Genomic DNA, 24,352 nt, shown 5'->3' on the forward strand with positions numbered 1-24,352 from the left:
CGAGATGTATATACGTATTAGACACTTTTGTAATGAAGACCGTTCCTATTATTAATATAATATTATTTTATATTAATGCGTTAAGTTGTCCTAACGATTGGTTTATATGACTTTTTATACATGGGATGAGAGATGTAAGTATGTAAATTTTAATGATAGTATTTTAATAGTATTATTTCTATGTGATAAATATAAGAGTCTACTGCATTCGATTGGCCACCCGTCCTTATTATTATTTAAACTTATCAAAAAACCGTATCAAAAATTTTTCAAGAAATTTGTAAGAAATCTGCAAAAAAAAACTGACGTGCTCAATATTAATTTTAATGTTGAGAAATAAATAAAAAAACGTATACATATAATTAATGACTTAAAGGAAAATTTAATATAAAAAATTTTTTTAATAGATTTTATTCTTTTTTATAATAATTCATGTAAGTGACAAATAATTTCAATAAAATTTAATTTCTTATTTTTTATGTAAATATATACATATTGTATATTAAATTAATATTTGATTTTTAAAATTATATAAATATGTCAATAAATTAAATATTAAGTGTTACAATTTATATAAGAATTTTAATTAATTATTACGTAAGATTTCCTGTTATATAAGATTTCCAATATTATTTTATATAATTTATAATAATAGCATTTCTTACATTGGACAGGAAGAGAGCACATCATATCTTGTTAATGCTGTATAAAAAATTATTATTCTAAAAGCAAAAGGACAACCTGGGATATTTCTGATTTCGTTGAGAATTCATTGACAACGGTTTTTATCGTTTTAAAAGAAATATTACTTTCAATCTTGGAAGTAAATTCTTATCGACAAATTTATCTGCTGTTTTGCCCTATAAAAAAGATCTTATCGCTATTCGTCTAATTTATCTAATTTGAGGAATTATATCATTGAGGCCTGTACATTTGGCGCATCGTCAGTTAATATTATTTTTGGATTTATTATTTTTATGTGCCTTAAGTTAAATTGTCTTTTCGAAATTGTCTCTAAAAGTGAGTTTTAATGGGAAAATTGATGTATTTTATGTTCACAGTTTCCTCACAATTAGTTAAAACCGAATTTTCTATACAGTGTATAGATATATAACTTGTCGACAAAAATGTTTTAGTTAGCTTAACAATAATCAAGATCGATTAATTAATATTTTTAAGTGGTCGAAAAGATTACAAGTAAATGTGATGTTTCTAAAACAGCTACATAAAATAGACATCTAAATTGCACGAATAATTACAGACGTGTGCCTCAACAATAACTATCGTATCAACAACAAATTCCAATATCGTTCATAATGAGTAATAATTTAATAATTACTTTAAGCATTGTACTTTAACGATTATTAACGATCATATTGCTCATTGAAAGACAAAGATTAAAGGTATCCAAATTATATAAATTTAAAGCTTGGAAACATAATACGTCAAATATTCATCTCTCAGCTGATGATTTAATAGAGATAATATTCTTTGTTAGTCTGACAATAATTGTTCAATAGTCCAATTCTTAAGATCTCCTGTAAACTAACATATATAAGATGTTCCGTAACATCTTTGGACATCTTAAACTCAACTTGGCATACTCTTTTAATAAGTTAAAAAGTGAATACTTATTCCGAAGAATATCTGGTTCATACGAGTAATTAATGTAAGTCATTTAATACACTGTCCGCAAATAAAAATTAAAAAAAAAACACGACATTAATTTAATATTTAATATTTAAATACAAGTAAAATAACGTCGATGTTGTACTTCGATCGTTTATTGAATGGCTTCGTAAAAAAATAGGCCTATTGAAAAAGCACGCGATTATAATTACAAGTGACTTTTGAGAAGAAATTGTTAACATCAAACATAATAATCAAAATCATTAAAATCAATTGACAAAGATCGAAGTTGTATTTCATAATGATTTTAAGAGACGATTTTTAGTTAACAAAAAAAATGTGATTTGATAAACTGTCGAAATTCAAAACGATGACATCGTTATTTTTTTCAACATGCGCATTCTTTTACTTTCTTATATAGTGAAAGGAATGTTAATCGCACTTAAAAATCATACTTGTTGCGCTCTATTAATCATCATTAATGTGATTGATTATCATTAATCGCTCTGTAATTTCCCTCAGATTTTCCTCAAACCTCAAACGTATTGTAGCTTCAATCTGACCAAATATCAGATACGTGAAAATCTCAATGATCCTTCGTATATCTTGCGTTATTAATCTTCTTTCAATTCTTTCAATTGGGACAAACTTTGCTTGAAATCGATCATAAATTTCGTTTACACGAACGAAATTTTCTTCGACTCAGTCAGCAATCATTGTTCTTGAAGGACATTCGGTAGAACTGAACCGACATCCTTCAGTTGCGAGAAATTTATTCCAATCAGGATTCCACGTCCTGGCGAAGTTTATTCGTTCGACATGAGCTGCACGCTATCGTCGGCTGATCGATGAAGTCGTCGAACTTCCGACAAGGAGCGAATCGGCGTCGGATGTAGTAACGAGAAGGGATGAGAATGCCGATCTAAGATTTTTAAAAAAAGCATAATTAATAGAAATAATTAAAAGTATTTTAGATTAATTAAACCATTATAGGCAATTTTCTAATTATAGAAAAATTTATGTACATGCAAGCACGTATGTTTATACATTATTTATTTATCTATTATTATTGCATATTTAGTTGCGTGCACAGGAAAATTTATACAACGTTATATAAGTCACAATTTGTGTAATTTTTATTAATTTCTATAAATAATATCTAGTTAAGTTTTATCATATATGTGTAGGGGCAAAACGGTTGAGCTGTGTATCTTCTGTTCGATCACGTAGATACTTAATTAGTATTGTTTCTGCTATATCACGCGTACCGCACATGCTATGTACAGCGTCGTATTAATTTTGTTATCCTGAACCTTGAATTGAGATGTGCGACGAGCAGACAATCGTCGGCAAGACGGAAAAATGCGTGTTCCGACTAAGCTCGACTCTCCACGATTCTGGCTTATCTCACAATAAAATATATTTTGTCAATAGCCTTAAGGCTTTGTGCTATTAATTTTAATCCTTTTTCACCCTGGATTATCCTACATATGTAATCTTTTATTGATCCAATTTTATCAGTAGAATAAAAAGCTATAACTTTCCGATCGCCCACTTTCAGGAACCTTAATTTAATCGAGTTAAAAGTGGAAAGAGGCAATATACATGTATATTCATGAAAGAGAGAGAGAGAGAGAAAGGGGGGTGGAGAGGGGCATCGCGCGTGTCTAGAGTTTAGAGTGCAATGTCAAGGTTGGACGTAAGTGTCTCTCGTGAATGGATCGATTTGCTGAAGCTCCGATCCATATTTTCACAGTATCGTGTCGGCCTTGTTTCGCCTTAACACGCAAAGAATCCCACTTTCAGTTCGATTAAACAATACTATTTTCATATTTCCTTTTTATGTAATTTATCATTGCCGCAAACATAACGACTCTCTTAAAAAAAAGAAAAAATTAACATTTTTATATATAAATTATATAAACAAGCAGTAACTTTTCGAGTTTCAAATTTTTAGCCATTTTAACAGTTTTAATTAATTTTTTTAAACATAATGTTTTTTTAAGAGAGTATTATGTTATGATTATATTTTAAATATCGTTATGAAATTCTTACTTCTAATATTAGCTGGCGTTAAACATTATATACATTTTTTTAATATTACGTTTATATGATTTGTAATTATGTTGCATAAGGTTCAATTCAAAGGAAACCAACATTTCAGTTATAAATATCCGAGTATCAAGTTACTATCGATTTTTAATTAATTAATTTGAATTAAAGCTTCCTTTAAATAATTCTTCAGGCAAACATTGCACGCCTAAATATCCCCGTTAAAATTCTCACCTCTAATATCGGTCGTCGTCTCGCTCCTGGAGAGCTCGTGATCGTTACCGCGATGCGAGGGCGTCTTTGACGGGCTCTTGACTAAAAGTGCCGCATCGTTTTTGCCTGGGGTGGTACTCTCATCCTGATTGGGAAACTGGAAGGCCGTGGAATTGGGCCACGAAGCCGGGGGTGGACTGCGTACCAGGTGCTCGTGTATCTGCGCGAGGGTGAGCGGATCCGCATCACCGTATTCCTGAAAACACCTGTCTTTCTGTACTTCTTTTTAAACGCCCTTTAGAAAGAAATGTCAAATACTTCTTTCAGAAGGAGTGTAGATACTCCTGAACGAGCTTACTCTGTCTTCTACCGTTTTATGGTTTCTTTTCAAGAAAATTAATCCACTCTTTATTACGTTCTTTTCCAATCTTTGCGCCCAAATAATTCTGCGCGAAAACTGGTCGATAATTTTATTTTTATTTAAACTCTTTAGTTGGGAATAAAATTTGGAGCAATTATAAAAGTTCATTCCCTTCTCATAAAAGTTGTAAATGATAGGGGGGAAAAAGCAAATTGTTATGCCGCGTGAAAATACGTAAATTTCTAACGTTTTATTAAGTTTATGAAAGTTGATGAGGTACCTCACCTGCGACATTAAAATCGCATCGTCGGACTCGGACTCCTCGATCGATTCCACGAGGCTCTCTCGACTCGCTAACACCTGCATAATTAGAGAAAATTTGCACAATTACGTCGTTACATGTATTACAAAGTAATAACCATATGAAGCATTATCACGAAATGGAAGAATTCATTATATTGCAACGATTCTTCGTTTCTTCTGTAGTTAAGAAAAAAAAATTCAACCACAGAATATTTTAATTTATAAAGTTTAGATATTAAATTTCAAAGTTCCGATAAAAAATTGATAAATCATATAAAGATCAAGAATACCTTTTACAAAATTATAATAAAACAACGTTATGAAGTTCGAATCATTCCAGAAAATTTGCGAATTGCACGGGATTGGAAAAGTTTCGCGAAAATCGCCCGTCTCATGAGGCAGCATGGTAATGACCAGGTCGAACCTGTAGGAAAGGATTATCCTGACGACTCAGCCTGAGTGCCTCCATGTCCTGATCGATGTTACGCGTTCTACCGGGTGTCAGGGTCAGAATCGAATGCGAGGGTGACGGCTGACAGGAGACAACGACATCCACCGCTGTCACACTCAAGGTCGATGGAATTCGTGACATCGTGCTGTCACTCTCCGAGCCGCTTCGGCGATAAGCATTGGTAATAATTGCTGCAAGCAATATTACTCGTGCTATCGATTACGTGTGCGCGCGTGTACGTGGGTGCCTTCATTAGAACTCGTATATAAAGTATTCCTTCAGTCAACGCATATAATTTACATTATCTGAGACTTTGCTTTATTAATTGAATTTATTGAATACGAAACAATCGGTATTATTCTGTTATAGACGGATAATTTTATCAGTTAGGCCTTTTGCTAATTTGAAGGAATACGTTGAAATATTGTGAGCGAGATGCAGGAATAAATGCATCAAACTTTCTACAATTTTAATTAAAGACTTGCATAAGCTAGTATCGTTAAATAATATCCATATTAATATTTCTGTATTTTGTATTTTTGTATCTAACATCCCTAAATTAACAATACACAAAGACCTTTAAAAATTATTAAATATTTATTAAAAATTTTCAATTTTAGTTTAACTGAACCAATGACTAATTAACGAGATAGAAAACCTCACAGATTCTCGCATTACTGAAGTATATTTAGAGATGTCTTAAAGATAAAGAAATTTTATGAGAGGTGAACGATATCTCACCAGGAGTTTCCACCCTAGGCGCACGTTCCATCTCTTCGTCTTCGTTAATCTTCATTCCTACCGCCAGTTTTCTCGATTTAAACAGATTCGTTAGGAAAGTCACCCCCTTGCGTTTCACCCGATCATACTTGTGCGCGATTTCCGATGGCACGTGTATCATAATTTGTCTGTAAGTAAACGTGGTTCAAGTTACAACATCATGTAATTTATATATGATTCTAAATATAATATTATATATTACACATCTTCAGACGACACATGTGTATCATTACTCGTCCGAGATTATAATATACGTAGAGGATGAAACATGATTATCAATTCATAACCCTGCGTTAGGTAGAATAAAATCGTGCAAAAGAGTTATAGAAGATATTGGTTAAATTAAAAGAAGTTGTTTCACGGATATCGATTTAGTAGAAATATCGGTACAATAGAGTAATGTAAAGGTCTACATCTCGACAGACAATAAGCGAGAAATCAATCTACGACAGTCGTATGGACAAAGGGTTAATTTCCATATTGTCCCCAAGTTGACACAAAGAGATGCATAGTAATGGGTTGTAAGATATGACAGAATAATTTTATACTGTAACGACACACGAATAATACGATAAGACAAAGCGGCAGGTTTGCCGACTTACGCCACTTTCACTTTCAACCCATCAATCATCGCCACAGTTAAGCAATCCCATAACGATTAGGCATCACTCGGGACAATTTTTATCAGAGAAAGTTCGATTTCTTATAATGTGCAAAAATATTTATCAAAAAACTGATGTGTGCGACAATGGTAATGAACGTGCCGTGTCAGGACGACGCACTACCAAGTGAAAACTCGGCGAAATCGGAATCGTTGTCAAATTTACAAGCAACATCGGATTAGTAATCCGAGGAGCAGCGTACTGCCAACTGCAGTTGCGGAAGGGTGTGCACCTACTCCTGTGCAGGAACTCGCGCAGCTGCAGCTGCCAGCGAGTGGACAGAGCTTGCGCGCAAAAGGGGTGGGTAAGAAAGAGAGGGTGGCGTGAAAAAGACGAGAGCGACCTGAGCGACGGAGTCCTTAAAGAGCGAAGTAAAGTGTTACTTCTCTTTCTCTTTCTTTTTTGTTTGATGGACACTTTCAAAACTCTCGTTATGTGTTTAATTGATTCATAAGATTGGCTGTTTAAATTAAGGGGAGGTAAAAAGCATAGACTCTGCGAAGGTAGAATTTTTCAATTGGAAGCATACACGTTGCACTTTATGATTTTGTAATTTCGATCTTTACATATTCAAAATAGTAAAATTGTAAAAGTGATTTGTTAATACTTATTTACAGATTCTTCTTATTAAAAATATTAAAATTACGTGATTATATGTTGTCCATCGAATGACCGATTGTAACTTATAACATTAATGACTAAAAAGATGCAATATTGAAAATTTTTAATTGCTCTTTGAGTAGGAAATATAAAAAAATATTGTTTTTTTACGTGAATATTTAGACTATGTATACCTGTATATACTTATACTTATAATATTAATAAAAAAACGACAAAATTTCTCTGATGAAAGGAGAAATTCGAAAGAGGCGATATGGAGTTCTGCAAATTAATTTTTAGAATTCCCAAAGCGACACATTATATCTGGGATGGTTGTAAGAAGACTGGTATTTTTCCAGGAGTGCGCCACGTCGTGTGTTCGTCCGATCGATTGCACGAGACTCCGTTACAAGGGGTGGTTATAACATGCTGTCGGTTTCGCGTATAACGTGATCAGAACGCTACCACAACAATTTAATAAATAAAAATTAATAAAATTATGACAATCCCCTTTCTCCCAGTAAATAGAAAATTTGTAATCAGTAATGGATATACATACAAGGTGTCTGATCAGCCACGTCGCTTCTTTCTTTTAACAAATTTTGAGTTACTCTTACTTTTTAAAGTTTAATAGTCACTTGTAATAATCACAAATCTTTATCGCTATTATAACATTAGATATCATTTTTACAATCCAAGTTGTAGGTTATAAAGATTGTTTTTGATTTTGAATAAAAATTTTAAAATACAAATTAAGCTCACAATAAAATTTCTGTTAAAATATAATGTTCTTGAAACTAACTCAGCAGTAAGTTTCTTATTTATTTCAACTTTTGTTTGTTTTTGCTCCGACGGCACGTCTAATGTTTCAAGCCGGAGCATCATTAAATTTTTGTTGTAGAAATGACTTGTAAGAAACGACTGTTGACTTTAAATCCCTCGATTCGAATAATATACAATTAGTGAAATTGCACGTGGCTGATTGAATTAAAGAAACCTGAAATTAAAATTCCAAATGCTTTTCAAAACTCGTCGTTTGTTCACTATTTCGGAATTTATTACGAACCATAATCTCGATGATTCTCCAGAACCATTTTCACGCACCGCAGACGAGCGACGTTTAATCGAGCCGTTTTCACGCTCATTGCAGCCCGTAAACACCCCGATCACTGGTAGTCACACTGTGACATTTGTAGTCATGTTGCAAGGGGGAAAGTGTAACTCAGTTATCACCTGATATACTTTCTCTCGACTAATCCATCGCTGAATTACCTGAAAGCTCACACACCTGCCGGCGATACATCCTCGCGTTGCGTCGCGTCGCGATGCGTCGCGACGCCAACGACACAAGGGTGCGGCGCGCGCGAGAGAGAATATTTCTGCCGGCAGCACGCCGGTTCTACCCCAGAAAATCAAAGGAAGCCGGCTTATCGGCAACTTGCGCGCGCGCCAAAGGGAAGCATCCCCTTCCGACCAAACCCGATTTTCAATTTAAGCGGTTATAGTTTAGTGACAATTAGACGTAATCCTTAAATATAATATCTCCGCATTTCTTTTCCCGTTACCAAATATTATAATTAGTTTTAATTAATTAATTGCTGCAAGTTATTAACATGCTTGTGTAAAAGATTTTGAGCTCAGAGTCTCGTTTTCGCACACTTAGGATGTTGATTGGATTATGTTAGAAAAATATTGTAGGGAAATTAAAAATAAAGATGAAAACTCTTGAGGTAGATATGCCGATTTATTCAAATCATTTGCCTACCTGAAAATTTCGCCAAATTGCAACATTTATATCTCGTAAATTAATAATAATTGTGATTCCTAAATCAACGCACATTATGCGTAAAAATAGCATTCGTACGGCGGAATTAATTCGCCATAAATATTTCTCGAGAAAGTTTGAGTCTCTACAGAATGTTCGTTTTTGTTACAAAATATGAAAGCAGAATCTATTCTAAATCAACAGACTTTTTCTATCAGTATTAAAGTATTACTACAAATGTCATTATGTATTTTCCAATAATATATAATAGATTATATTTTATTAAACAATTAATATGCGTCTAAAGAAAATGCAATTTATGGCGAAACAATATCGTACGAGTGCCTTCTCTCTGCCGCACAGAAATATTTATTTAACGCAAAACGTTATAAAAAAAGAGAAAAAATTAAATAACAAAAGCGGCCGACGCGATGTAAAATGGCGCCTCGTAAGTACGAGCAACAAAGCTTCTTAATAAACAAAGAAAATATCTTTTTGTAATAAGAAAATAAGAAATACACAAAATTTTTCCTTCATGATGATTTGAACATTTCCCTTTCGATTTGTTTAATGAGGCGGTAAAAATGCGCTAATAGATACGATCCATCCTCGTATACTTACAGCAAGCAATCAGCAACACTCGAGCTTCATAACAATAATAAGGAATAATAATCATAATAATCATAATAATCATCGTCCATAATAATAATAATAATAATAATCGTCATCATTATTTCTGTTAACGATATGTTAGCCTATAGTCCGTATAAACACAGCGACATCGAAACATCGTTTATATTATGTGTAGAAATTAATTCATATTTATGTATATAACATACATATATATAATATATATAAAACATTTGCAAAAAAATCACAGTTACTTAAAACACCTTATCTTTCCACTCTCTTCTTTTCTCTCAATTTCTTTCTCTCTCTCTCTCTCTCTCTCTCTTTTACACATTCTTTTCTTCTTTTATTCCACTTTTATTTCTCATACGTACATTCTGTTTTCGCACCTATTTATAGACGATCGCAAGAATATGATCACTCGCTTTCAATTATTAAATTAAAAATTAAACAAAAAGGCTGTTGCAATCAATTTCACAGGGCTCTTTATGCTTATGTTCTCACAAAAGTCATTCGCAAGATTTGATAAATCAAATTTAGTCATTCAATTATTAAAAATTATTAATATTTTCTAATACACATAATTTGTAATATTTAGATTTAAAATATATATTTTATTTTATATATTAAATTTTTAATCAACAAATTCCTAATATTTTTTCTAATTTCTGACGATCGGTTTTCAATATGTATGCGTTGTGAATAAGAAGGTTCTACAAAAAAGAGCTTTATCCACAAGATATATACAACTTCAATATTACAAAAAAAACAAATCAGTCGACAATGACTTCGATCAAACATGGAAATATTTTCGTGGAAGAAAATCATGTCGAGGCAGTGGCACAACATCGATGTAACAATAATCAGGATTTCTTAAGTACTATTTGCGATTTCACAATATCTTCACTATTTTTAGATTACAGAAAATGACCGATTTTTAACCATTGATTTTTCTGCAAAATATAAAATAATTTGTCATAAATATAATTCAAAAAGTTTTCTGTTTATAATAATTCATATTTTTATATAAATTCCAAAGTTATAAAATTAAAATTTAGCTATCTCTTAATTTTGATAATTTGTAATTAAAACTTGAAGTTTTATCAGAATTCTAAAACTTATTTTTTATTAATTTTCATCTGTAACTACAAAAAAATTTTTTTCTATTGTTTCACATATTCCTTTTTAGAAGAAATATATATGCTTTTAGTTGATTAGTTTTTTCTAATCAAAAATTACCAAGCTATTGTAAACTCGCTTTACAGTTATCGTTGCTCGAATATCAAACAATCGATTGTTTAATTACACGGCAGTGTTGGCACAAAGCGTAAACATTGGCTGTCTTTGTCGGAGAAGAAGGAAAATTTACATTTAAATACAGTTCTAAGCACACACGCAAACAAAGCGCACTTGTCCAGCTAGATCTGCGACTTGAATCACTATGGCGACCGTCGGAAAAAATAATTACTATTATCAATATATCAAAAATTTTTATACATTTAATCCCTCAAATATGAATCGCTGCTTCACTCGTCTCGGAAAAAGCCAAAACACGCCATAGATAAAAATTAAATGATATATGTATATAGATATATGTATATAAATACATATTCTTAATTTGTATGTATGTACATATCAAATCTGAAAAATATACCGCATATATGTGTAATAAATGTTCATTATTATATACACATAATAAATTGTAATAATGTGCAGTCTGAGATAATCGCATGACATATAATTATCAATTTTGGATAATCGCAAGTCACGCCGAGACGTTTGAGAGATTAATTAACGAAAGAATAAACCTCACAGTGAATACTTGTGATAGAAGTATCTAGAATAAGACTTTTGCGCGCTACTGTCCGCTTGGTAAGCCGAGGACAGAAAAGCCAGTGACGATGGCAGTAAACGTTCGCGACTCGATTCGCTGGAAGTCAGTCGATGACACAGACATTGACCATCTTTGTTAAAAAAGAATAAAAATTTACATTTAACAAATACAATTATGCCGCAGAGTTAAAATATTTCAGAATAAAAAAACGTATTGTGATTCAGGATCCTATAACATTATAGTTCAAACATCGTTACATTAGAGAATATCTCAATCTTATCAGGATATAAAATCTGCAAATATCTCGTTTATATTTAAGAATGTAAAGCTCTCGGCTTTTGAAGACATCTGAAGATAATGCAATCTTAGAGCTCCTTTAAAAACACGGTATATGTTTAAGAACGATACAAATTTCAAGATTACATATCTCAAAATTAATTACTGATCGTATCAATAAATTTTTTTTTACTTTTTTTAGTAGTATAAATTGTAGTATAGCATTGTAGAAAAAATATCAGCGTGGAAACATGTCAATCAAAGATCAACGCCGGCGCGACTGGCTCCAAGCGATTGATAGCGAGACATGGCTGACAAAACACTGATCAGTAACTATTTCATTAGCGCAAATGGGTATGTACAAAATTTCATATTTTACATGACAAGTCCGTCGTTAATTCAGCGCTCGGGGAAAGTTAGTGTTGACCCGCATACATAACATAAGAACATTATTTCTTCGGACTTCAGTCATTAGTGCGATTAGCAGCAATAATTATTACGATAAAGAAGCGAAAAAAATCAGTCCCTGAAATTCCAAAGAGTTTAACTTTAAGTCTTAGAAATTTTAAACGATTGTAGACTTAAGTTTCGAGCAAAATAATTAAAAATTTCCAAGATCTTGCAAGGTCCAAACGTTTAAACTCGTTGCAACAATCGTAAATGTGAAAAAAACGTTTCACAAAAAGCGCATATGGATGAGAAATATTAAATAAGTTTAAAGATATTATTAATTATGCCAATCAGCACACTCTCTTGCCGCGAGTACTTCAATCATCACGTCGACGGATGCTCATTAGTAAGGAATGGTTGTCAGAGAACTTCCCTTAGGAAAGGACGTTGACTTCACGGGGTGAACCGCAAACGTTCAACACGCTGCTGGTTGAGTTAGGCGTGACTTGACTTCGAGCCTCATTTTGGGCCTGCCGTATCGCTTCCTTGTATGGGCCGCGCTTTTTCTTATTATACCGCGTCTGAAATTAAATCCACTATTAATAATAAATTTCCAAAAGTCGTTGCGTGTTACTATCATTAGAGTATAATTCCGAATATCGCTACTTTGTATCTTTTAAAGCAGTTTTAATTACTTGTTATATTTTAATTACATTATTTATTATGTTTATTTTTATTATCTATTATTATTTAAATGAGCATACCTTAAAAGTTTCCAGAAAAGGACTTAATTGATCACAGGACATCAGCGAACTCGTTGACGATCCGTACCAAGCCACATGAGCCTGAGGACCCGACGAGGTACCGTCTTCTTTGCAAGATACTGTGATGCTTAATACCTGCATATCATAATAAAATTCAATAATAGTTGTAAATATTAAGCTGACAATGATGGTCATATATTTTATGATATTCTATACTAAAAATATTTATTAATATCTTGAGCGTACCTTGCCAGGCCACCAGGGAAAGCCATGGATTTTGCCCCATACGACATCGCCCACGTCCATCCGCCTGCCGTTCGCCGTAAGACAATGCGCCACGGGAGTGGCAGCAAGGCGCATGACCAAAGGATGCGACTGATGCGGTGGAAAATCCGGCGCGGTTTCTACTTCCGGTTCGTGTTCGCTCAACTCATCGCTGCTACCTCCGGAACTCTTACAACCGGAGGACGCATTACTTACAGGATAATCACAACGCGCGTACGCATTCGTGTTCAGCCTCTTCAAGGATATCGACAGCTTCTGTTTCAGGCACTGCTCCTTAATGGCTCTATAGGATTCACCGCCGCCTGGTAAAACATTCCAATTCTGCTGCTGCTGTTGTGGCTGTTGTTGTTGTTGCTCCTGCGATTGATCTACAGAATCCAAAGAGGATTGCTCAGATTGCGGTTGTTCCTGTTGTTGTTGGTTCTTGTGCTTTCTACCCTCCTTATGCTTCTTTTTATGCTTCACTTTGTGCTTCCGACGATGATATAAAAGTGGATCTCCGTATGTAGGATTGTACCTGGGCATATTGAAATAACAATAAATTGATAAATTCTTTTAGAAATACAGATGTTAAATGAAAAATTTTTATATAAAATAAAATAAATTTTATAAAAATTAATTACAATAAAATAATTTCATAATTACAAATCACAGATTTTTTAAATTTATATAATTTTCACTTGGCTGTAGTCTTACCTCGGCGATCCGTTGCAAGGTGACCTCGCTGGTGATACTCCGCCTAACATCTTTCTTCTAGCCTCTTTCTTAGCTTTCTTTAGAGCCCGTTTCGCTGCTTTCGCGCTAGCGTCCTTCACCACGTCGCCCTGCTTCTGAGGATCCACCTGTTCCTGCCCATCCTCTTCGCCCTCGTAATCGTCACCGAAAGATTTGGGCAGTTCTAAAGGATCTTTCTCTTGCTGGGCATCATCGGCATCGTCCGTCTCCTCGTACGCATCAGGATCCTGAGGTTTTGCGGGTATCTTGAGAACTGTTCCTTCGCCCTGCGCACCAAACGAGATCTTGATTACCGGCGTGGTCCTGGCAGTCCTTGTGGGATCCTCAAACACCGATTCATCCCACAGATCCTCCATTGATCCCACCGAGCGCTTCTTCCTCGGCACTCTGCCGGTTCTCAGTCTCATTGTCGAGTCCGCGGCTGCGAAGGTTTTCTTATCCTCCTCTTCAGGAATCTTCGCACTCTCCACCGACGAACTACTAAGTCTTCTCGGTGTAGCACAATAAGCCGTCGAGGGATTATTGTCGCAATCAGCGGTAGACTCCACTACCCGTTCCTGCGACGTCAATACGTTCCTCAAGGACGCCTCTTCTTCGTGTCTCACAGGCCAATGGGCGCTCGCCGCGACCTTCATTTTGTCTGAAATAATCGTTCAGTTTTTAATACAAGCTTAAACCAAGATTACCGTCAATTAAAACTTCTTAATTAGTTTGTCAAAAAAATTTAATAGTCCGAAAATAATTTCCTAATCTTCAAACATTATTATTATTATTTTCGTAAAAGATCAAAGATTGAATATTCTTAAAACTATTTTAAAGTTATATATGAATATTAAAATTCTTCGTGAAAATAAAGAATGCAATAAATTAAAAAACAATGTGTGTGTGTGTGTGTGTGTGTGTGTGTGTGTGTGTGTGTGTGTGTGTGTGTGTGTAATGACTTATATAATAACTTAATTAATCCTATAAAAATAAATTTTTATCTTACTGTTTTGTGTATATACATATATAAATAACTTATTTAACAAAAAACTCTATTAAAATTTATAGCCGTATATTAAAACGATTACAAAAAATTTAATTCTTAAAACGATTTTGTTTCTGTTTACGTAACCAGTTTCAACTGCTCCTCATTATTAGTATAATAATATAACGCTCTCTAGGTTTCTACGTATAAAATATGCAATTAATCAACGTCATAATTAGAAAACATAATACGCAGAAGCAAATTGTTCACTGAAGAAAAATAAATTCTAAACTAGTTTTTCTTATGCACACACACACACACACACACACACACACACACATCTGAATTATACAAATTACTTTTAATATAATTATAACTATAATTTAGTAAACACTATAATTTTGTTGTGTTATCTCTCTTAAATTTTTCGGTAATAGTATTAATTGATTAATATTAATAGTACTTTATCGAAAATGCAACAGATAGCTAAAATATACCAGATAATTGACTGGATTCCTGATTGGTGATCTCACTAGGCTGCAATCTTGATAGTTTTGGGATCAACGACGCTCCCAGTTTCGACGAGTCGGTACTCGAACTTGTCGTCTTCGCCGTCGCTTGATTGGAGATGTTTTCTGTCCGATATTCCGACAACAGCGTCCGTTGCGTCTTTTGCGGTTGCTGACCGCAACGTCGGTCGCTTCTTCTGGTGGACCCCGGAATCAGCTGATAGAATCAGTAAAGAAAACAGTTACATCAATGCGATAATTCGGATTCCGAATATCTATCAAACCTGTAGTGATTTCGACGGAGTTTCTACAAACTCGACGAGTTATAACATTACCGAAGAAAGTAGTCGCTTATCGGAGCTTTAAAAAGGAGAATTGATAGTAGTTCACGTTATATCTTTTTTAATGATGCCAATAGTTACAAATTTCTTAAAGCATAAATTTCATTTATAGCTTCTAAGAATCCTGCTCTCAAATACTTTTAATACTTTTAATATTATTAACATAATAATAATTTAATATTATAACAATATATTTGTCTTTGTAAATTCTTTAAAAATTCCCTTAAAAAAAATGCTCAACACACATCATACCCGAGAAAAGTTTCCTATTTAAAAATTTAGATGCAAATTTAAAAATAACTTTTTGTTAGACTATTTAAAAGTAATTTTCAAATCTGTATTAAATTTTTGCTTTACCGTTTAATATTATGGAATCTTATTTCAATATTTTACATTTCAAGAATAAAAATGTTCTTAAAAATATTCGTTTTTCTATGTACACGACGTACAATCCTAAATAACGTTCACATACCTGCTGCGATTGCTGTTGAGCGTCCTCATGCTTCCGCTTTCTGCTGACGTCAACGTTCTCACTGTTCTCGTTGCAGATCGACCGGCACTTACTACACAGCACCTGGCGGGGCCTCAATCTCACTGTAGGCCTCGCGTTCTTGTACCTAGCGGGCGGATTGATATTCCTGCGGAGGTCGACCTTGGCGACGACGGCGGCCGCCGATGACGACGACGCGCTCCTCTTCTCCTGGAAATAACTGAAACGCGCTGCGATTGTTGCCAGTTTATCGCCATCGGGGTCCGGTACCGGCTCCGGGGGTTGAACACCGCAGGGAAGGCCCCTACAAAAATACAATTTGTAACGCATATTTTAATTAACGTTTCAGAAGTAGGGTTCTGGCAAAATTCCATATTTTTAAGCTCCATACTAGTGATAAAATCCATACTAGTGATAAAATCTGTATTTTCCGGAGAAAACTGGCAAAACTGAACTTTTTTACTAAAAAACGATAAAATAAAAAGAAAACAATAAAGTAACGTAGTCAGATGAAAGTCTTTTCCAATTCAAGCATTAGCAAGCAAATTAGTTTTTATTATACATTTTAATTTTTTAAAATAAGATGTTGAATAGCGCAAAACAGATCTATGTAATTAAAAAAAAATTTTAATTGTTATTATTGTTTTTCCCACAAAACTAGAAATTAATATAAAATTTATTAATATAAAAGAGACTTTAATATTACAAATTGTATTAATTCGTTACTATTGATTAATTTCATTTTTTTTTAACGTAGCTATTAGTATGACTTATAAAATAAAAATATTTTCTTGCATAAAATTAGATAAACATATTTTAATCATATATATTAGTCTTTTATTTCATATAATTTTTATTAGTTTATTCCATTAAATAAAATCTAAGATACTAAAATTTATCATAGTTTTTTTTCTAGCCAATAAACTTTTTCGGCTAATCCTATTCAGAAATTTAAACAAAAACTAAACTAATTATCCAAGAAAATAATGACATCTTATCATTATTTCCGTCATTTGTAAATAATAGTTTTACTAAAATATCATATATAAATTTAACTAGATACAAAGGCTTGAAGAGCTATTTATTAAATAATCAAAATAATTATACGAAACACTTTAACATAATGAGCAATATATGCTACAAAAAGTTTAGCAATTAGCTTGGACAATAGCTTCAGCTTCTTCAGTTCTATATATAATTATTTTAACGATTCAACAAAATTATTTCTAGATCTGTATTGAGAGAGATCTAAGTAAATTTTCAAATGCTTCAGCAAAACCATTCTTTCGATATTGTCTGGTTATTTTCCGATAACAATTCTGAAATTGAACATTACAACACGCACGCCGTTACCTTGGGGATTGGTTGAGACTGCTTGACTACCTGATTAGGCCCCTACTCTCTCGCACACGTAGCGATAGATTCATTTGTATCACCTTACATATATAAACGCGAATCAATAAGCTCGAGAGAATCGAAGAGGTTTTCCTTTGTAAGACGTTCCTACAACGTTAGCTCCCTCGATTTTTTTCGATATAAAATTTGCGTTTCATAGAGTATTTCGGACTTATTTTTCCTAACTCGAGAAAAGTCTGATTGATACACAGACTTCTACTGTCGAAAATGATAAATGGTTTGTTCCCTTGATTCTTAAAACTCGATTTTACTCGAGTTCTCTAAATCTCTCGCGACTCTCTTTGAGATTAATTTCCCTACATTCGTCGGCAAGCGAGCTAAGCCGTCGTCGTTGCGCCGAAGCTTTCAATAGAAACCAATGTGAAATGAGAATGGCTGTTCAGAAGATTGGGCAACGCTTTCGGGTATGCTCCGTCGGTTTCTTGTGCACCGACAACGCGGCCATGTCATGGTATTGATTCGCGAGAGGCGCGTACAATGAGCGACAGCCTCTGACGGTACATCCATTAATATTTTCTGGATCCCGATGGCGAGGCAGACCCTCGAAAATTCCGAGTCAGCCGAGGGAAGAAAAATGGCCGGGAGGGAATATCGGAAATATCAGCAGATTCGCCAAGACGTGAAAATGATTATGATGGAACTGATAAATTAGAAGGGGACCGGCCGCTATCGCTGCTTATCCAATTTGTAAACAAATTTGCAGCACGAGAATCCCGCACAAAGCCATAAATTTGTTAATCCTAGAATTATTCAAGTCTCCCCTCTCCGTCCCGGTCTCCTACTCCAAAATCGTAATCGTTGTCTTATCTAATCTCGGAGTTTAGCTCAATTTACATCTTTAACCGAGCGGCGATTTATTCCACGACCTTCAATTCGATCGAATCTTGCGATCAGCCGCAATAAGATTCTAATATATTTTTCCCGGCGTTCTCAATTATCTTGTGAAAAACAAGTGTAACAATAATTGGCTCATTTCTTAAGTTAATAAAACAGACGGTTAACGTGAACTATGGCGTTGATGTATACGTGGCTGTTCCTCTACTCTGTGTGTCCACGCACACACCCGCACGTTTCGACCCGCAAATGGTGGCGTTCTCAGAGACGTCGACGATATTCCCTTTGTTCCTGACGAACACGAGACCACTATGTCGGGGTTCTCAACCTTGGATCATACGCGAGCCGCACAGCTGGAACGTATTTTGGCCCGATGTCGAACAGATCGATAAATACCGTTCCCCAGACTAATAAATTCATGTCCTTGGACTGTCATCTGCTAATTTAGTCGTCGATTTGCGATCGATCTTTCCTAATGTGTATTTGATAAGGCGCGCAATGTAATCAAAGATTCTGCTGAAACAAAGTCTGCTTGAAAAAAAAGTCACAATATTTTATTTAAAAGAATAAATAAATTAAAATCTCGTACAATACCACGACATAAAGATCATGAGTTCCATCTAAGAGTCCATTCAAGACTGTTCCAATAAATTCTTTGAAAAGCTAATTCTAATATCAATGATCTTTTCAGAAAAAAAAGAAAAAAAACTGAATCAGTCTCTTGAACAAAAACCTTTATTGAGAGACTAGCATTGTCATTCGATGAATGTAAATACTTCATCAATCTTTTGCAAAGTTCTTCAGAAACGTACCACCGATTTTTCTAGAATGAACTCTAAGTGGACTGTGTTGAATTATAGTATATATCTATCCATAGCGGAAAAGTATGGGAACCTCTGCCACGCCATACCGTCGTGCACAACGTGACACAAGCCAGGCCTGGTTGGTCGGTGGCCCCGACTAAGCATTCAGGGCCGTAAACAGGAACTTTACCGTTGGATTATGCCTGTCTTTTTTTATCTAGCTCGACGTAATAAAATTTTACAAAATACATATTACGATGCAATTGGCACAAAAAAATTAACCAATAAATAAGAAACACACTAAAACAACAGCCGGCATTGTTATCCCAAATGTTATTAATCAGGCCCAAAGTGACATCAACTATTGCGGCAGTAAGTAAAGCCAACAAAAGAAAAGCAAACGTAATAAGAAGAAGGGGTCGAGATTGAATATTGCCTGGTAATTAATTTTCTGAATTAAGATGTATCGCCAATCGATCGATCATCGGATCTCAAATGACCCTTCTCGACCCTGCTTACAGCCCTGCCTATAGGCATGGTTGTGCAATTGCGACACGAGGCGGCCATTGGCCGCTTGGCTTGGACAAGAAAACATAGGGCGCGGGGTAAGAAAACGGGCAACAGCTGTTCGGCCACAGCGACGACGAGTCCGGCTCACAGGGCGGCTAACCCCGGCCGCCCTCTCTGAGAAAAATGCGCTGAGAAAAACGACAACTGTCTGAGCAACGGGCAAAACTAGCGCGATTGCAAGAGCAAAATTGCTGCCATTCGAATAAGCGAGGCATTCGAACGAGAGAGTGATCCGGAGGGGAGGGAAGGGGCCAATTGAAGTCGAGATCGAGTAATCGGGGATCGGTGCGATTTCGAAATCATCGAAATTGCACCCCAATTTCATGGAACAACAACAAATTGGATAATCGCAATCGGCGTCGAACGAAAATGAGTTTACCCGCCAAATAAATAGCTTTTGACGATTTAATATTCATTTTAATTATGACACTCGGCGAATTCAGTTAATTCTATATTAGCGAAATTTAATACATTCGCGTGTTGCAGTAACGGATAATAAAGTTCAATAAACCTCAACGGTTTCACGGTAAAACTTCAATAACGTAATTCATTGATTAATGTGACCGTATTCGATAAACTCGGTGGTTATAATAATTAAGTAAATTTTAGTTTAAGATGTTTCCTACGCGCGTGTTTTATTGGCCTGGCTATAGAGCTCTTTTCTCACAAATTCGCGGATTAACATTATCATGTGCCTGTAACAACAGCGATCAACTTATAAGTATAACGACTACTTAGTTGATTTCCCAATAATCGAAATAACTGCCCGACTGTCAAAGAAGTCGGCAACGACTGTATTACAAAGGTGACGTTTACTATGCAAGACCGTGAGTCACGACACAGCGAAGTCTCTTTAACATATACCGGGTGACTCTAGTGAAAAACGTTCATCCGCCATATCTTTCGAAGTCGGCTTGCGTCGCGTTAATCAAAAAATTTTATCGAACGAGAAACTTCGTCCGTAATTTACTCGCCACTCGTCGATCTCTTATTTGTTCGAGGGTTAAGACTGTACATTTTGCTTGACTGGTCAATTCGTAAAATTCTTTGTTCCGATTGGTCAATAAAGTTCGAAGCGTTTGTAGTATCAAGTGTATCATTGCATAAAACAAGACTAATTTAACTAGCAATCCTAATTTTGACACTACCGTGCGAACTTCAGAATCCCAATAATCGGCGACCTTCCTTTCGTCGGTTATCGTCGAAAAAAAATTCCACATGGAGGATGAATCCGCCTCTCATGGAAGGAAAGCGTGCGACACCGCGTATACACGTAATTACACGTACGCGCGTGTGTCTGTGTAAGTGGAGGGAAAAAAAATACGGGATGGAGGATGTGATATATCTCATTTATATATGACGACTTCGCGACAACCGAGTCGTGTGAAATTTGAGGAAACTCGCGAAACCTCCACGCCCATATCGCTGCCTGGCGCCAGCAGGAAAACGCGCGTACGCTACCCGTATGCTACATAACGCTTCCTATTGAAGTATACAAGATAAGTTATCCAAATTTTATCGGAGCTTTCGGTATTCGGACCTATTTACGTCTTACGTAGGAGAAGAAGTGAGACATTTCGTGTGCACAAGTTCGCGGAGGCCGACGGAAGGGCCATCGCGCGCCGTCGGACGGCATCGCCTTCGCGAGCAATTTCCGCGGCAACTTAATCCCGATAATTAAAATATCTCGAATCGTATCCTAATACTTTAATGCCGGAATCTCGAAGTTTAAACCTTCCGATTCAAATTTCAGATGGCGTTTAGAAAGTTAAAGGCGACAGGGAAGCACAATGAAACATTGACTCGAAAAGCAAAGTGAGAATTGGGAAAGTTTCCTTAAAAAGAAACCTCCTAAAATTCCGTAAAGTAACTAATATATCTTTTGCGTCAACAATCTAAAGTTATCTCGAAATAACAAATCAACTCGGAATAAAGTTTTTGGAGAAACTTGTTGCGCTAGTTTTTTTACGCACAACGAAAAAAAATTCTTGATAAAACTGTGAAATGCATTTAGTAATATTGTTAAAATATTTGATTGTTATAAACAAATGTTGTAATAATAACAAAATTATAATAATATTAACAAAACGTTTGGTAATAATTATAAACCTCTCGTTATAATTACATTATTTTGTTATAATTATCTCAAGTTTAGTTGAAACTATTTCACTAAGGTTTTGACTAATTTTGACCAAGGCTGGATTATTATAATCAAGTTTTTTTAGTGCAGACACACAAATATACATACACATATTTATTCTGCAGAAGAAATTGTTTTCCTCCCAATTCATGATTCATACATTTCATATCATAACATATCATAAATAAAATATATATGCAGTTAGACTCGAAAGAGAGAGATCCTTGAATTCCAAGAGTGCTATGCGAGAAAGTCGACGGCACTTTTGTGTGACCCCCGCCCAATTTTAGATCGATTATATAATAACTCCTTGGGATCCTGACGCTGCCAGACATTTGGCACGATTTTGCTTCAGGTATCTGAATTTTTAAATTTGAAATATCGTAATATTCTGAATGCTAACGATATAACATTGAAGATTGTAAGTTACGCGCGGCTACCAACCAAACCTTATAATAGTTGAACATTGATCATGAGCATCGATTGTTATTACATCATAGATCATTCTGCTTTTTATTCTAATCTTTATTTGGTCATAGCTGTGTAGCTTTAATATGTGGCAATTTCGGAATCTACTTGGATTTGTAAATTCGAAGATAAGAACTGTCGTAAAGAATTTTTGCAGCTGTGCAATCCGTGAAATTTCGACATCCTTGAATTTTTGGATGCTCGAAATTGAGAGTTTCTGATTTTCGCGTCTCTTGCTGCAGGATATCAAAATTGTTACACAAAATTGAAATAATTAAACCCGCGAGAAAAGCTTTATTAGCATTTGTATTTCGAGCACAACTAACAGTTTCTCTCAAACTTGTATTATAATCAATTGCTATAATTTTAAAGAAATAATTTACTGATATTTAAGGATTTACATCTTCGCAAACTTCTAGAACTTCTAGGTACCCCGGGATACCGAGACATCTACACAAAGCTGAAGGAAATAACCAGAGAACGACACAAAAGAGTCTAGTCATTAATATCCGGTTTGGTAAACAATTGTCACTTTAATCGAAAACATGAACCTACATCTGACGCGGAAAGACAAGTCAAAAGTTTAAAAGACAAAGTTTTTAAAGATTTTTTTTTCTTAAATTTGGACTTTTGACTTTTGACGCCTATTCCTAGCATTTCCCAATATCACATTCTAGAAAATCTCAAACAAATCATAAGTGGACTTAGTCATCAACTTTTCTATTGAACATTCCGACGAAGTATTCGTCATTCTCTGTCCAGATAGCAACCAGAGTACCTTGGAACCGACCGATTTCCGAAGGTACACATTGTTCTTGGAAACGCGAGGAGTGCAGAAATGCAAAACCTCAGAGATCAATGATTCAGCGAGCGAAATTTAATCGACATTCGGTGCGTGTCAGGCACAGGCACCAATCATTTCTCCTACAAAAACCTGATCCTAACAATGGATCTAAGAATCGCCAGATCGATGAATCATCTAATCCCAAGCCCCGTTCTGGACCCCGTCGGAAACCTTTAGGTTTCAGCGGCGGTACCCGCATAAGGGCGCCCTTTTCTTCTCAAGTTTTTTTTTTTTTTCAAAACCGAGGGATGGTCAGGGTTGAAAACATTGTTTCGACGACAGAACAAAGGCCCTTAATGAACGGAACAAAACAGGAAAAGAAGAACAAGTTACAACACGAGGTCTTTCTTTCTCTCTCTCTCTCTCTCTCACATTCTCTTTCACCCTCTGTCTCTCTCTTTCTCCCTTAATCTTACCTCTTAGCGGCGTCGAGGAGCGCACCTTGGAAGCACTTGGCGCCATGGACGAAGGATACCACGAGGATGTCGGGCAGCGCGGATTCGACGGTCACGAGGATCTTCTCGCCCGTGGCAAGCGCGAGATGCGCGGACGGGGCCTCCGCCGCCACGGCCGCCATCTTGCCTCGAGTTTAGAGTTATTGCGAGCGAGCGTGCGAGTAAGCTGGTGGTGTGGGCTTTGCGCTTTCCGCTTCGCTCCGCTACAACCGAGCCGACCGGAGCCGAGAAGAGCGAGCGGCTCGTCCCGTGCCGTCGTCGTCGCCGCCGTCGTCGTCGTCGTCGTCGTCGTGGTCGTCGTCTCGTGCGCCGCGCCGCTCCGCGCCGCTCCGCGCCGCGACGCACCGCCCCTTGTTTCCCTCTCTCTTCCGCTCGCTCGTGCTCGCTCGCTCGCTCGCCCGCCGTCTGCTTGAACCGGATGACGTGAGGAACGACGACGACCACGGCGGTGTGCGCCGTGCGGAGGACCGCGTGAGGCGGGCGGCGTGAAGCAGGGTTGCCAGGTTTTAGATACATCAATGCGCCAGTCCTGGCAACCGAATGCGCCACATTGCGCCAGTCCTGGCAACATTTTTGCACCAAAACGTTTGAAAACATTTTAAAAGCATATTACAGGACAGATTTTTAACAATACTCATTTCATGGAACTAAAAAGATTTTAATCGTAAATATTCTATTATTTTGTGTACTTCTATTATGTTATCTAAAAAAACTGAATAAAGTTAATTAGTTAGGTAGTAGTATTACAGTTAAATCGATATTTTTTAATTGACAAGAATGCGAAT

The 24,352-nt window shown here is 35.7% G+C and overlaps 2 protein-coding genes across 7 annotated transcripts; both read right to left on the minus strand.

Moving 5' to 3' along the window:
• Positions 1 to 957: 957 nt before the first annotated feature.
• Positions 958 to 8,434, minus strand: LOC105834257. 6 transcript variants are annotated; one of them, XM_012676596.3, is made up of 6 exons: positions 8,324 to 8,434; positions 5,751 to 5,917; positions 4,983 to 5,200; positions 4,541 to 4,615; positions 3,916 to 4,150; positions 958 to 2,551 (listed from the first exon to the last, which is right to left on the minus strand). In XM_012676596.3, the coding sequence occupies exons 2-6, from the start codon at positions 5,908 to 5,910 to the stop codon at positions 2,436 to 2,438; spliced, it is 804 nt and encodes a 267-aa protein (XP_012532050.1). In that variant the 5' UTR covers positions 5,911 to 5,917; positions 8,324 to 8,434; the 3' UTR covers positions 958 to 2,435. The 6 variants fall into 6 exon arrangements, with proteins under 6 accessions (XP_012532050.1, XP_012532047.1, XP_012532049.1 ...); XM_012676593.3 differs by lacking the exon at positions 8,324 to 8,434 and adding an exon at positions 8,118 to 8,317; XM_012676595.3 differs by lacking the exon at positions 8,324 to 8,434 and adding an exon at positions 6,554 to 6,696.
• Positions 8,435 to 8,776: 342 nt separating this feature from the next.
• Positions 8,777 to 24,234, minus strand: LOC105834256 (PWWP domain-containing protein 2A). Its single transcript, XM_012676591.3, has 7 exons — positions 23,529 to 24,234; positions 16,020 to 16,341; positions 15,195 to 15,423; positions 13,692 to 14,370; positions 12,957 to 13,512; positions 12,711 to 12,845; positions 8,777 to 12,527 (listed from the first exon to the last, which is right to left on the minus strand). Exons 1-7 carry the CDS (start codon positions 23,687 to 23,689, stop codon positions 12,381 to 12,383), a joined length of 2,229 nt encoding a protein of 742 aa, XP_012532045.1. The 5' UTR covers positions 23,690 to 24,234; the 3' UTR covers positions 8,777 to 12,380.
• Between the last annotated feature and the right edge of the window lie 118 nt (positions 24,235 to 24,352).

This window comes from Monomorium pharaonis, chromosome 5 (assembly GCF_013373865.1).
Source record: "Monomorium pharaonis isolate MP-MQ-018 chromosome 5, ASM1337386v2, whole genome shotgun sequence".
NCBI classification, from domain to species: Eukaryota; Metazoa; Arthropoda; class Insecta; order Hymenoptera; family Formicidae; genus Monomorium; species Monomorium pharaonis.